Below are 16,227 nucleotides of genomic sequence, written 5' to 3' on the forward strand. Positions count from 1 at the left end.
GGAACTTGAAAAGTAACAAGATGACATTTTGATATTAAATGTTGAGTTTGGAAGATTAATGTAACTTCTCATTCCCTAGACTAAGCCTGGTGATTTTTTCCTAAAAAAATCCAAATATCTATTCTAAACAAGAGCATTTTCCTCCTACTTTCAGTACAGACAGCTAATTTTTTGCAGATGCACAAGTATATGATTAAACATAAAAGCAGAACACACTAGTCACCTATAGGTATCCATTCTTCAATTAGGAGAGATAAAAAAGTAAATGAAAGTGTAAAGTATCTTACATTGATAATAATTTTATCCTTTATTTATAGCATACATAAGATAGATAGGAGTGCCTGTGTTTTTAAAATAAAGAACACTTTTTAAAAACTCTTGTTATTTGATTCTTGTTCTCCTGGATATTATGTTCAGCAAATAGAAAAATAATATTCCAAGTGAGGAATGTAATAAAACTTTTTATTAAAGCTATAGTAAACACATTATACTGTCATAGGTGAATTTGGATTCTTACTTTTTGTACTTCTTTTAATAAAGTTCAGGCTGAACATGAGTGTTTTGTAACTGCCAAATAGCCTAGAACATTAATTCTGCCATCCAATATTCCAAGGAAATAGCTTCTTTGTGTTAAAAGATGAAAGGGCCACAGGCAAACCAAGCATCACAAGAACCTGGCAGACAAAATGACCCAAGGCTGTTACAGAAGCTACAGAAATTGCTGCTTGTGGAATTATTCCCAAAAGACAACATTACTTCAAACACCCGTTGGGCTGTTAGAAGTGACACTGTTTGAAATCACCTTGGAAAGGAAGCAGAAGTGCATCCCAGGCCTTGAAGGAGCGTGTAAGGGCTCATGAATATGAAGTATCAACAAGGTGGTGCTGTGATGAGCTCGGAGGTGACTGCCCAGAGCCCTGGCGGCAGACAGTGTGCAGGAGGAACCAGAGACAACATCCACCAGGGGTTATCAGAGCATTTCCTGCAGTTCTGCAGGAGAACAGAGGTTGAGGCACAGGTAAATGAGCCTGGCAGGCTGGCAATTAAGGCAACAAACCAAGCAGGAGCCAGGGAAAGGTGCAGAGAGGGAGGCAAAGCTCTGCAGGCAAGCCCACTGAGGGAAATAGAAGTGATGAGCAAAACGGGAGACAATGTCTTTCAGAAAGGGGGAAAAAAGGTCCTACTACAGCAATTTTCTAAGGCACCAGGTGCTGCTCTATCTGCAGTTTCATCTAGACACATCTCTGAGGCAACTGGATGGTTTGGCTCATGTCCCTTCTTTCCTATGACTCCCACAGGTTTTGAACCCTGCCATTATAGACTTTCAGGTTGAAAAATTCCAGTGGTTAAGTTTGAAATCTGTAGTCATTAGAATAATGGGAGATCCCTAGAGAGAGCCAACACTGCTATGCAGAAAATTTATTATCAGCAGGAACAGAGGCCTGTATCAGCACTTTACTGGTGGATAAATCAGTGGGTTTGCTCATGATGTTTTGGTTCTCTTGATTGAATTGGATTTGTAAGAGAAATGCAGCTGCAGACTGAATTGCTTTATATGACAAGAGAATAATGAATAGCCAATCCTGAACACCCAGGGTTTCTGTATATATGGGATAATTTAGCTTCCGTTCTTGTTATTATTTTATATGCAAATGAAATTATCAATGCCTTTATATAATAACTTCCTGGATCACATTTATTCTAGAGCTTTTGCCTGTTTGTGTGCAAGAGAAATTTCTTTCCCTCATTTTACCCAGGGTTTAATACTAAATCCAGCTCCTGCTGGAGCCTGGGGGAGTTTTATTGTGTTAGAGATTTGACCCATCCAGAGGGCATTGAAAGTGAACAGAAAATATTGAAACTGCCTGTGATTATGAGGGTGCTATTATTTATTTGGAGATAGGGCCCATTACCTTATGCTATTATCTGCAAGTTACATGTACTGGGTTTTGCATATTTGATGTTTACTTAACATGCACATCAGGTTCTTTTAACAATACTGTTTCAGAGATGGTCTGGCTAAGTGCCCTCATCAGCCTCTTGCTAGGTTGTTCTCTGGGGTTCCAGCCAGTCAGTCTTTACGTGTTTGAAGCTCTAAATAGGCTGCTGCTCCCACTCTGAAGGATCACGCCAAACTGAACCAATGCCTGCTGGAAAGGGAAAAAACGGGATGCCAGCTGGCCAAGAGGGCTGAAAAGAGAGAAAAAAGAGATAAAATCATTCTTACACTGAGAAACTGCCTTAGCAACATCCTCATCTGCTGGGTGGTAATAGATCACAGTTGCCTGGTTAGTCTTCCAAATGGCTGAGCTCCCAAGTTACAGTTACTCCTTGCCCTTGGAGGTGCAGTTGACTGAGATGTACTGTTGAGACACATAAATTTAACAGATGGATTGTGCAGGCCAGGCACTGTATCCAGCAATTGTTTCTCCCACTAGGGGAAAGTCTTACAAAAGCCTTTCCCTGGTGTTCAACAGGATTGTGGTGGTTCATTGCACTGCAACTTCAGAAAGGTTTTGGGTGATTGGCTGCAGTGGAGAGAAACAAACTGGCAGTGACACAATTCCCACCATTTGCACAACAGTGAGGAGATTTTCTTTTAGGTAGGAAAAGAGGAGAGAAAATTCTTCCCTTACCCACTGACAGGCCAGGGGCAATACTGTAGGAAGGGTCTTGGTACTTTCTGCTTTCAGCATTTATGGTGCCAGAGGCATTGATCAGAAAATCTGGTCACCTCCATTAGTCCTTCTCATGTGCTCTGCCAGCAACTGAGTGTCCAGGCAACAGGTTTTGCCCTCCTTGTGCGAGGCAGACAGGAGTGCAGGGGCTGAGAGAGCATCATCAGCCTGCAGAACAGCGTGTGCTGGGGTGGAGAGACACAGTCAGGAAGGGGACTTTGTGTGCTGAAAAGAACTGAAGAAATGAGAAGTCCAGGAAACTGCTCAGTTGGATTCTTGGAGATATAAAGTGTCATGGATGTGGCCAGAAAAATGCATCACAGTGCATATTCATTTAATTCCAGGTAGCTTCATGGGGGTGGCAGTGGTGGGAGAGGCAGTGTAGGTGTTTTTCCCACATTCAGTATATATTCAGATGTTATTTCAGGCCTTGGAAGTGCAGCTGCTAAGCCACTCAACATTTTAGAGGTTGCTCGGCTAAGAATTATATTAGAAAACACCTCAGATTTTAATACTGGAAATCAGGAAATCAAAATAACTTCGGAAAATCAAGAAACACAACACAGTTTTTGGACATATTTTCTTTACAATTATTATAATAATTTTGGGCATCCTACTAGAATGAAAAAAATCTGCATTGTATTTGAAAATCTGCTGAATGTTTTTAGCATTTTAAGGGTTTTACATAAATTCTGACTTCAAAAGCCTGTCATGAAGGAAGTTTAACTAGCAAAACAAAATTGTTTAATTACTGGCTTTTAGGGAGGTATTTAAAAATTTCCAACAATACAAGCAGTTGGTATGTTTTATTCCAGTAGGACATCCTATCATCTTGGATTGAGGTGAACAATTCTGTCATGCTGATGGGACTATTGCACTGCAGGCTGTGCATGGAATGACAGTTTCAAAAAGTAACACAAATCACCAGTGCTGCTAATTATTATCAATGTATTTACCACAAAAAGCTTTAGTTCTAACCATACCAGAGAAACAGATTTCATTTTGGTAGACCTGAAAATGCAAGTAACACAGCTAGGCTAAAAGAGCTATTGAAGGGAAGAGACAGTAAGGCAGCTCTTTTTCTGCTTTTAAACAAGATTTAACTGCTGTTGACAGAGAAAGTACAGGACATCTTTCTAAAGCAGGCCTGCATAGGAAAACACACGCATGAAGGGCAAATAACTAATCTTGTTAACAAGTTCTCTATAAATTACTTTCCACTCTGGAGATACGTTTATGCTCTCACACTGGAGTGGTAGGTGACCTGAAGAGGGATCTGCTCAACACAAAAAGCAAAGGAGGAAAAATTTTCTCTGCCATTTTCTCTATTTTCTGGGGTGATAGAGAAGAGCAGTTCTGGAATAAGGAATTTCTATAGCACAGCTGTTCTTTCTGATGTGTCCCTGAAAGAATTCACCATCTGGCACTGATGATATCACAGCCTGTTGCTATGGGACCATCATGTCATCACACATATCCCACACTCAGCATCCTTTCAGAGCAAAACAGTACAGCTGGCACATCTGAGTCCAGCAGGCACCAGAAAAAGGTGACAAGGACCACAGGGCCAGAATATAATGATAAAAACAGCTGGTAAGAGCATGCTCAGTTATGGGGCTTCTCTGAGGAGGAAGGACTTCCAGTGTGCCCCTAACACCCAGGGCAGTGACATTAAAACAGGACAGCAAAACAGCTGTGGCACTGCTGACACAACTCTGTTGCAGAGCAATCTCAATGAAAATGTCATGCTTTGCTCAACAAATATTTTCTTGTCTCTACTGCAGTGTGGTCTGGCATTACTGGAAATCCTAAATTCATCAACATATATAGAGAAAAACTGATAAAAAGTAGTGAATATTACTACCTTCCCATTACACAGTGTATTATTCATTTGACTGCTATTGGTTTAAAATGCATTTCAGATTTATATTCTGCAGTCACGTAAGAATTATTCTGTTTGGAGAAACTGACACAACTTGTGTTTCAAGTGCATTGCAGCAGAACTGGCTGAGGTTTTATCTCAACCTCACCACTTTTCAGGAAAGGACAGCAGAAGGGGAGCCTTCGGCTATTACTCAGCCACTTCATGGAATATGCTACAGACCAGAAGCATGGCCTTTGATGAGTTATTGTTTAAGTAAAAACATACTTCAAACATTTATTTCTATGAAGTCCCTGCCTTCAGTCCACATAGAAGATATTATAGGATCTTAATTCTAAAAAAAGCCTAATATACATAATCTGTAACCACATTTACATTTTTTGCAACTCTCTGACAAGGACAACTTAAATTTCCTGGTATTTTATTACACTTTGCAAGTGAGAAGCAGGCCTTGCAGCCTTAACAAGCAGATGTGGAGGTGATAGGAAATGGAATTTCCTAATTAGTTTCTGAAATGTATGAGATGATGTTATTGCTGGAGGTAGCAGAAACCAGACATGATGACTGACATCTTTTCCTGTTCAATGCAAAGGATGGGAGTAACACAGCTATATGAGTATCAAAATTGCTGAAATACAATGCAGAGACTTTTTCATGCTGGCTGCTTGTACAAGCCTAGACCAAAAGAGTTTACTGAATCTCGGGCTAAATAACAAGTAAATGGGATTACATTAAACAGCTTAGCACTAGGTGTCTTCCAACTTGACTCCTTTTGACCTCAATAACACTAAACTTTGGTGGAGCTGAATCACCAAACAGGAGGGGTTGCTCTAACTAGAAAATGCATGAGATAGCTGAAAGCTGAACCTCAGGACTGGGATTTCAATCTTCATCTCCAGTAGAAGCATGTGGAAAGATTCTAAACATCTCTATAAACAAATCAGAAATCTTGTTATCTTCCTGTGCCAACACCTGATGGCAGCTGTCTAGGGGACATGAATAAAACACTATTTTTTTAGCCCTCCCCAGCTATCAGTAAGGTCCAGATTACGGACATCCAAAGACAGTGGTGTAATTTATTTTTAATAGCTCCTCATAGACTTTTCCTCACTTCTTACTGAGTCAAGAAATTGTTGCTTTTATTTAAAACAAACTCTTAAAGTTAAGGAGTACCACTTGTAACTCTATTTAGAAGAAATCCCCACCAATTCTTTCCTCTTTTCTCATTCCTTCCTCCCCACAAATTATGTCTTTGGGATGACTGAAAACAACAGTCATGGGGATAGCAGTTATGTGTATTTTGGTTTTTCAAAAGGCTTTGCAGGCAAAAGATCTCAATGTAGTTTAGGGAACCAGCAGTGGTATTGGCACCATTAGGCTGAAAAGTATTTTCTTTTCAAAAACTATGTATGTTTGCATTTATTCTGTTTGCTTGCCTTCTTAGAAGAAAGGGATTAATGACTGAAGGGGAGAAAATTTGTTCTGTGACTGTGTAATGAAATCCATGCTCAGAGAATCTCCATTACTCCCTGCAAGCTCAAGAGAAGCAAGTCTTTCTCCACTTTTGGCCAAGCCAGACAGAGCATTCCTGGCCTGTCAATATTAGTAGTTGAGGCTGATGCCTGTACAACCAATTCCAAAGAACGGACTGAGTCCAAGCAATTCCTCTGCCATGACAGCCAGGGCTCCAACACAACACCCAAATGGCAATGTCAGGGTCTGTCACCCACCCACCGTGAGCATCTCTGCACTGTCACTGTGTGCCAGCTCAGCAATTCCAGTTATGTGAGAATCCAGGAAGAGGTGTGAAGCCTTGAACACCCTGAGGCCAGAACCACCCTTCAGAAGCAGCTGAGACTCCCTTACAGGCTGCTATTCTGCCTAAAAAAGAGTCCATAAGAATTAGTGTCCTTTGGACTATCCATGCAGGAACACAGGAGACAACAGGTTAGCCAGGGTGGACAGCTGATTGATTAGCACACAAACATGAAAAAAGATTTTTGTCACAGCATGAATGTATTGTTTATCAAATAATACATTTTCCAGGAGCTTACACTTTAAAGAAACCAGAAGGAAAACAGAGTTGGGATGTTTCATTTTGACAGACTATATTTCACATTTTGGGCAATTATCTTGGCCCCTCTCTAATTTCAGCCAAAATGTTCAGCCCAGCATGCCAAAAATCACACTTAAAACTCAAAATTCAAGCAGCTGAATCTGTGTCTTGCTTTTCTCAATTTCCACATCAAGAGCTAGACTGCTATTAGTGCAACAAGAGATGAACACACCAATATTTACAACATATTTCACATAATGAATGAGAAGCTTTTACTAAGAGAAAGACACAAATGACCAGATCTCTATGTGTTACATATGTGATGCTTATCCTTCATAAAGGCTGTTAGAGAAATTTAAGTTGCTTTTTATTAACACTTTTTCCAAATGTGAGATGTTTGCAGCCAGCCATTAATGAGACCCCTGTCAAAAAGGATGAATACCTACCTGTAATGTTGATTGAGAAAATGATGCTCATCAGAAGGGCTGAATCTCTTCTCTGTACACACAGGCACACTGAGCTGTCAGCTGCTGTATGGGGAAAAAATTCTAAAAGAACAAGAGCCCTTGACAACGTCACCATAAAAGTAAGCAATTTTTCTTTCAGTAGGAAACAGGTCATTGCTTCATTTCCATGTTACATTTATATCACACCAATTCTGAAAGGGGTTTTTTGCTCATTCCTCTTAAGAAGGCTTTTAGTAGAAAAGACCTATTACATTTTTCTCCTATCTTCAAAGCACCTACAACCAATCACAAACTCTTCTCTTGAAAATAAAGCTGATTTGTTTGTAACAAATGAGGAAACCAGCTTTTGAAATGAAGACTGACTGGATGACAATTTTTGACTTCAGGGTACAATAATCCTTGTACTGGAGCTGGGAAAAGCTCATGAGAAACAGTACCACCAGCAAGTGAAGAATTCCCTTTGGGCAGGACTACACCAAGAGCTGGCATAACTGAAAGCAAAGGTGCAACCTTCTGGAGAAGGAGGAATCAAGTCTGCAGCACCACAGCTGCATTCTAGTCAAGGAACATTGTGTCTTTGGGCAAAAAAAGGTGCACATGCTCCCATGACTGAGGACTGCAGCAGAATACATGTGTGCAAGAAAGGTGAATGTTACAGACAACTGAAGTGCCATTTTTGAGTTGTTGCTGCATTTCCTCCATGATCACATGCTTTTGTGTGAGGTGTTTATCAGAAATGTAAAATGACATGGAAGATAGAGTAAAAGAACTGCAACACAGAATTGTCAAGTTCTGCTGAATTTCCAGCAAAATGGTACATCTAGGGGTAGTTGGCCAGATGTCCCCTTTTGCTGGCCTATACCCTGAAATGAGATTATTTGGCAGCAACTTTTAAATCTGCAGAAGGGTATTTCAGGAGTTAATAGGTAGCTCCTAAGGAATAATTCATCCAGTTCTCTCTCCTTCTAACCTCATAGCATTTTAAAGCATATTAAACTCTCTTAAAAATACTTAAAAGAACCAAAGGCAAGGTAATTTCCTTTATATATTTCTTTTTATAGATTTATTTTACATTTTATGTGAAGTAGGAAAGGAATTCAATGTTTGTCTTATATGAGGTCTCCACAAATACTTTTTGAGACCAGAATTTCTGCTTCTGCTAGCAGAACCAGTTGGATAAAGAATCAACCACAGCAAGAACTGGAACTTGTATTAAAAAGTAAGAACAGCCCAGTCCTACCTCACCCATTCTTCCTTTTTTTTCTGAACTGAACTGCACAGGGAAAACACCATCACCACACTGGAAACATTTCAAATAGGAACAGAGAAATTTATGCATGTTAATCTGTGACAAGGTTTTCCCCCAGTGGATACAGCAACCCTCCCATTCATTTTGCACCACACCATGCATGTGTGGTATTGCCTGACATTGCTGTGAAAGTCCTGTCAACACTCCTCGTGCTTCTCCATATGTTGAAACCACTCCTGCTCTAAGTTCAATCCTCCTTAAACAATACAGCAGCTAAAAGAAAGCTTTACTATCTAAGAACTGAAGAGTTTTAAGTACGGAAGTTTGTTTATATAAAAAAATAAAAGTAATTTACAAGGTGTTAAGAAGAAAATTTATTTGGTCAAAGGAAGGAAACCCAAACAAAACACTGAATTTTTGACAAAACCCACCAAAAACAAGAGCGACAACAAATGCAGAACTGTTAATAATCCTTTTCTCTCTCCTGTCTCATTGAAGTTTTTCAGATTAATCACACCAGAAGTAAGTCTTGGAAACTGGAGGCTTTTTCATTTCAGTGTTCAGTTTAACTTCATCTGTGAAAGATGTGGAACTGACATGGAAATTCTGCTTTGAAAAAACAGTAACTACTACTGAAAGCAAAGATATTCCAAACTGCACTGCAGACTTGTTTTGCTGCAGCTGGCTGCTGCAGAGGGCACAGCAACTGCTGAGTGCATTACAAACTACACATGCCACAGAGAAACTCTGGACACTCAGTCAGCATGAACTGAAGTTAAAATTTTACTTGTAACCTTCCTCTGTTGCCAGGAAGGCAGATGAGTGTGTCACTATGAAACCAGCAGACGATTCCTTTGCCCTGGCATGGAAATGCAGCAATGTCACAAACTACTGCCCTTCAATCCACAATGATATTTTATCAGCAGAGAGTCCTTTTAAGCATTCAGAGCACCATTTTCTAAGGAGCCATTTTCTAAGGAGCCACAGGTTTTGAGGGGCCAGTTCAGCCTCATTTACACAAACCACCAGTGTGCCTCACTCTGTGGGGCAAACACAACTGGCCCAAAGTAAAGAGTGACAGAAGCAGAACCAAACCAGCTAGTGCAGATGGATGAGCACACACAGAGGCACATCTCTGTGCAGATGGATGAAAACAGATCTACTTGCCTATGCTTAAATTTTGTGCATGTCCTATGCACTCGGCCATTGGAAACCTGCACATAAATCTGACATATAGCCCACAGGGCTACCTGGCTTCCACAGCTCTGTAAACATCGGTCAGATACAGTCTATCACTCTAATAAGCCTTCTTTAAAGCTTCAAGTCTTCAAGCCCATTGCTGTTTTTTATTAGAAAGGCAAAAATCACTGTAGGCACTGGCTCCAATAGCACTGTGTCCTCTTAAGTTTCTCTTCTGCTAAACACATCTCTAACAGACAGGACCACATCAGGCCTCTGCCCCATCCTCCCACCCCTTCATTAAACATTTTTCTATATAATGTTGCTTTAGAGTCAAACTCCTGCCAGACAAGTATCAGTCTGGAAGAAAAACTTCCTGCTTTATTATAAACCTTTTAAAAAGAATTCCAATGTCTGGGCTATGGTAATTTGATAAGTTGTATCTTGGCCAGTGGGCTCCTGATTCTCAAAAAAATCCAAGATTAGCAGACATAACACTTCAAGTTATGCTGTGTGAAACAAGATCCTAATACTACTATGTTAAATAAGACTAGAAAATGGGATCACTCAAATTCCTAAACAGGAAGAGCAGATAATTTGTAAAGTCTTTCTCTTCTCTGCATTGCTTTAAGTTTTCCCAGTTCACTGGGTATGGACATTGTTATGCTTCTTGCATGTGTGGTCAAGGCAAGTGAGTATCAAATGACTGAATTTTAGACAGGTTTGATATTCCTGTCCCTCCTATTACTACTTGACAATTGTATGTGTGTTGAATGTGAACACCACTGACAGACACTGTAAAAGAAAAAAGGCCAAAGAAATACATACTGTCCTTGCCAGACTCTCCCTTAAAGTCCAAAACCAAACTTGCAGTTTGTTCTTTCAGCAGCCCAGCCTGAGGCACCTGACCCTGTAGCACTGGTGTGATTTATCTCTTACTTATTTCTGGTGTGATTAATCTGCCACGTCAGAGCACAGTGCAGGTACTCACAGCTTAAGGGGAATAATGGGCCAGTATTTGGGCTGCTTTTTGTCACAGTTCCTATCAAAGACAAGCTGCATGGCAGCCTCCATTGCCTGGATTTTGGCAGCTTCAGCACCATACAGCTTCTTCATTTCTGCCATGCGCCTCTCCCCGGGCCGCTCTGTGGGCGGCTCCACTGACCGCTCCACCCGCCAGTGCAGGTCCTGATCAGCCTCCACGTAGGGGTCCTCAGCCTCCAGCTGCTGCTGCCTCCCTGGACAAATAAACCATAAGAGATGTAAATTACTGGGCTGTCAAATAATCATGCTTTATTTTAACTTTAAAAATATTATATATTCGTATTTTAGCTAGGTCTAAAAGGAAAAAAATCCGTATGTTCTATGCTGCAGCTGCACTCGTTTTCCCTAAAGAAATTCCTATTAAATATCATTATAAAGCCAGGCTGGAATAAATGGGGAGAAATGAAGAAGATCCTGGAACTGAATCCTAAACGTGTAGGAAGCCTCTGTATTAGTACTACTAAGCAAAAATCAACATTGCTCCATTTCTCCCCCAAACACACATGGCCCTGAAAAAAAACCAACAAAACAACAAAAACCCAAAACACAACCCCCCTCTCCCTCCCAAGTGAAACAACCCAACCAAAAAATCCCAAACCACTCCCCATACCAAAAAAATCAAACAAAAAGGAGAGTTGTTTCCAAAATAATGACTTAGCAGCTGAGAAAGGAAACAATGCACAGGACAATGCAACTTTAGCTGAATGATAGCCAAGAGAAATGTAATCAGTTACTACTCTGTGAAAATGAACAAACGGGTCTGTCATGTCAGCCATTAAGTGCATTCAATGAAACACAGCTGTAAGCATAGTGTTTAGATAAACTGTCCAAACTCAGCCATTTCTCAAGACTTGCAAAGTTCAAAGCTGGCAGCCTTACTCTATTGCTTTGAAAACAAACAAAACACCACCAACATAAAGCATGCATCACGTCTTTTAGAGAGGATTTAAAACAATTCAAGAGGTGAAACATTCGGACCAATCTGTCAACAAAAATGCTGTGGTAAGCCTGACTGGAAGCAAGAACTTGGTTGCGGCATGTCCAAATTTACTTCTGCTTCCTGGGTACTGCTCTGATGAAAGAAACAATGCTTTGTGCAGTTAAAACATCAGAGTGCTACACAAAACTCCCCTCTTATGAGGGCATTTCTACAAGAGAGAGAAAATCACCCAACAGCTGAACTCCTCAATAACAAATGAGCATCCTCAAACACGTGTAACAGGCACAATTCACTAGTGATGACAGCAGTTGGGATTTTTTGAACATCAAAAAGGACAGAGTGTCCACAGGTCAGGATGCATTGGTCACACACAAGACATACTTCTCAGCGTTTGGTGCCATGTACTTCTTCTCTCTTTCACCCTAACCCAGAGATTTAGCTTCCACAACATACATGGCATCTGCAAACTTTAACTCAAAGTTAAATATCCTGACATTTGTGTGTCAAACATCTGCAGTTTATTTTTATACTGGAAAGTACTGTACCAAGCAGCCAAGTGACTGTCAGCCTTCCTAAAGGAATTATCCCCTGAACAGCACTCACAGAAAACAGATATTTTAAACAACACAATCAGAAACTTCAATTTTGGGATCTTTTTGTCCTACAGACACAGAAAGCTTTTGTCCTGTCATTTCATTTGAAACACCATTTGTATTGGTCATAGAAGGGATTGAGGAGTTATTAGCCATCTATTCCAGAAAGCCATTTCTGTGATTTTGCTTTAAGGGCACACCCCTGCATTAGGCTGCACTGCCAGAATTCACAAGGAAATATACATTAGAGTCCATATGTGTTTTTGGAAGACTCAGATTTATTTGGTGTTGGGCCATTTTAACCAGAAGGTCTGAATTAAAGACTCTACCATTGTCTACAGAGAGCTCAGCACAGTATAGCACCCAGGCTACACCTTGCACCCCACTGAAACCAAGCTCCTGGGACACCACACTGCCCACAGCTGCACAGCATGCTTTTAAGCACAAACTTCATGCACATTACACTGAATAGTTTTAGACTGATAAAACCAAACAAGACTGTGCTGGCAAACCAATGTCTCCCAATGTAGATTACACAGGAAAACTAGCAAGGCAATGAATTGGACCCATATTTGTTAACTCTCTTGGGACACTAGATAATTCCTTGTACTTCTGTATTGCCCAGGGAAATTTTTAATTCTTCTGTTTCATAACTGCATGCTAGAGACAGCTGCTTCCTCTCTTGTTTGCTGTAGAATGCTGTCTGATAGCTCACTGCACACGCTGATCCTTAAGAAAAAAATTTCTCTGGAGATAGATAATGAATTCTTCTGTTCGGAAATTAAATGGGTCTCTAGCAGAAGCTTCATGATGGATGAGTGGATTACAGTTTAGTGTGCATCAATCTCCATTTCTCAACACAGAGTAGTTCATAAATCAGTAGATCCTAATTGTAACAATCAAAATAATAATACCAATTTAAATTCCATTCTCAGAATTACCTGATGTATGTCTGGAGTGTTTTACTTTACACTAATCAGATATAGTGCCTGTAACTTTCTAGCTTTTTTTCTGCTGTTCCATAGCTACTGGTTCAAAAAGTCCCACAGTGATTGCATTACAGAGTTTTAGACACATAAATCAGGTCTAGAATCCAGGCAGAGGCTCAGGACAGAAGTGTGCTATAAGGACCCACATTTTTTTGCACCAAAGGCTGGATTTGAGCACAGAACATGACAGCTGTTGCTGGTAATACCACTGCAGCTGCAGGGAATACACTGCAGTTTCAAATCAGTTATCTGGGCTACAAGGGACCTTAAAGATCATCTGATTCCACCCCCCTGCCACAGGAAGGGACAGTGTCCCCCAGATGAAGTTGCTCAGAGCCCCATCCAGTCTGGCCTTGAGCACTGCCAGGGATGGGACAACCACAGCTTCTCTGGGCAACCTGTTCCAGTGTTTCACCACCCTCACAGTAGGCAGCATTATTTGCTTTCATAGACTATCAAGGAATGAAGTCATGAAACTAAATGGGCATGTAAACTACTGCTTTTCCAAAAACAATATTTCCAAAAATAGACATAAGGAATAGATAACAGAGAAAGTATTGTCCTGTTGAGATGCACACTATAAACTTTCTTTGGTGGGGCAAGGGCTGGGAAGTAGAAGTGCTGTAATTTCCAGCGGTCTGGGTTCTATCCATTACCTCAGAGTTTAGTTTAAAAACAATACAAAGCAGCACAACTTGAGCCAAATGTGCAACTACCTCTTCATCAAAAAGCTGACAACTAGAATCTGACAATGGAAATACAAACAAAATTATAAACTGTCTATAACCACAAGCCTATGGAGACAACCAGAATTCCTCTGAAGCAAGCAACACATCCTCATCCACAAAGCAGATAGCATGGTTATCAAAATATTAATTCCCAGTCTGCAGCAACAAAGTGTCCAGCTCACTCTCAGATCAGTTTCACATTTCAAATTCTCAAGTCATTGGGCTGCCAAGTTATAAATGTAAAACAAGTAATTTTTACACAATTCTAAGTAGTTCCTCCTTCTACTTCACACTGACTAAAATAAACATGCTTTCTTTTACAGCATTCATCTTCAACTACTGGCAAGCTTCCCCCAATCAAGGAACAGTATTTTGCAAACGTTGACAAGGCAGGCAGCTGCAGTGGTGGATGGTTCCTGCACAAAGGAAAAGCATTGCTGTCGTTTTCGCAGTTGGCCAGTTCCATTTCTTTTCTAAGATGCTCTTTCTCTCTCTTGAAGCTCTCTCCAAAATTAACTTATTCCTACCAAGTTCAGCTCTGCTGGGAAGTCATCATTAACTGGCCAAAAACAGTGGGGGCATCTTTTCCCAAACACAGTAAATAGAACTCTTTAACCACAAAGCAAAAAGGTCCAGCTCTGTCATGCACCCAGTGTCCTGGGTTACCCAAAAGGTTATTGTAGTCCATATCTATCTGTGCCCAGAAGGGGCAATGTGTCTTCAAGACACTAGATCTGGAAATGGAGCCTTGGGGCCAGCAGGTTCTGGCCATTTTGAAGTTGGGGTTGTGCAGGCAGAGCTCTCTCCTGCCCATGGCTCTTGCTCTTTCCTTTCACTCTTGCAGGCAGAGAGCTGAGGCAGCACTGGTGGCAGCTCCCCTGTGGTTTTCTTCTGGGGTTTTTTATGAGGCAGGAGGGTGTTCAGCCATGTACATGAGAGCAGGGCTCCATCACACAGAGCAGCGACTTGGGAAGACAAACGTCATCACTCCAAATGCCCCCCCTTTCCTTCTTCTTCCCCCCACTTTATACACTGAGCATGATGGCAGATGGTCTGGAACATCCCTTTGGTCAGCTGGGGTCACCTGTCCCAGCTGTGGGTCCTCTGAATCTCCCATTCACCACCAAGGTCCTCACCAGCATGGCAGCAGGAAAAGCAGAAAAGGCCTTGGCTGTGTGTAAGCACCACTCAGCAATAACAAAAACATTTCTATATTATCAACCCTGTGTCGAGTGTAGATTCAAAACACTGCCCCAAATCAGTCATGTGAAGGAAATAAATTCTACCCCAGCCAAAAGCAGCACATCTACCTAACTCATGCCACACTTCTGGGCCATCATTAGCAACTCTAGGACTTATGAAACAAAGTTTCAGATTACTGTTTCTCCCTTCACCACTTCTCCCACTTGTTATGAATGACTTTTAATCAGGTGTATTCTAGCTGAAAAGAAAAGTGAACAAATACAGACAACCACCCCCATGCTCTGGAACTGCCAGAAGAGTACACTAACTACTGTATTAGCCATTCACTGCATTTGGTCCTTCATATGCACACAAATGACCTCTTACTTTCAGCAAGACTGTGACCTAAGACAAACTATTTCCCCCCTAGGTCCTTAGAAACTCAGCTGCTTTGTTTCTCTTATTTTATAAAAGGGAAAACGTCTCACACTTTTTGTAAGTTTGATCCACTTTACATTTCTTTCTTTGTAATATCCTTTGAGAAGCTTAAGCAGTAATAATAAAAAAATTCCTGTCCAGAACTTATCCTCTTCTTATTAAAAGAAAAACAAAAAACAAAAAACCCAGCTAAATAAACCAAGGAAAAGAAACAACTTCAAAACCAAAACCCAAATAAATTTCCTTATTTAGGAAGAAGTCTCCATGGAGAGACTTTGCAACATTAAAAGGAGACAGAAGTAGGCAGGGTAATTATCTATGTCAGATTTTAAATGAAAGATTCATACCCAGCATTGTGTGGTTTCTTGTACCATTTTTAGCTCTTGGTATTTATACATCCAACACTCAGCTCACTGCAGCCAGTGATAATAGTTCCATCTGACAACGTTTCTTAACAGACATTCTTCCCCCCACAGGTCTGTAGGTGCCCACACTCAGCAGGCTGCCATGTGCTGCCTCACACAATGGTAGGTGTGCAAGAGACCAAGGGCTTGCTCCTCCCAAGTGCTAAATGCCACCACTGACTTTCAGTTGCTTGCTTAGCTAGCACATTATTTTTCAAGGAAATATTGCACCTTCTCCAGTCTTGGTGTGTTTTTAATTTTCCATGATTTCAGACTGTGTGTTCACATAGTTGTCTGCTTATTTGAAATGATTAATTATTTTCTGCTACTGCTGTGTGTGCTCTTAGTGAGCTTTTCATCTTAAATGCTACCTGAGCTGATCTTGAGCGGCCCACACT

The 16,227-nt window shown here is 40.8% G+C and overlaps 1 protein-coding gene across 1 annotated transcript in view; it reads right to left on the reverse strand.

Moving 5' to 3' along the window:
• Positions 1 to 1,941: 1,941 nt before the first annotated feature.
• GEMIN8 (gem nuclear organelle associated protein 8) overlaps positions 1,942 to 16,227 on the reverse strand; it is a 35,533-nt gene continuing 21,247 nt past the window's right edge. Inside the window, exons 5-6 of the mRNA XM_058045397.1 lie at positions 10,503 to 10,749; positions 1,942 to 2,190 (exon numbers count right to left, since the gene is read on the reverse strand). Coding sequence (XP_057901380.1) covers positions 2,079 to 2,190; positions 10,503 to 10,749 — 359 coding nt within the window. The 3' untranslated portion in view covers positions 1,942 to 2,078. The remainder of the gene's footprint in view (positions 2,191 to 10,502; positions 10,750 to 16,227) is intronic.

Source organism: Melospiza georgiana, chromosome 2, assembly GCF_028018845.1.
Source record: "Melospiza georgiana isolate bMelGeo1 chromosome 2, bMelGeo1.pri, whole genome shotgun sequence".
NCBI classification, from domain to species: Eukaryota; Metazoa; Chordata; class Aves; order Passeriformes; family Passerellidae; genus Melospiza; species Melospiza georgiana.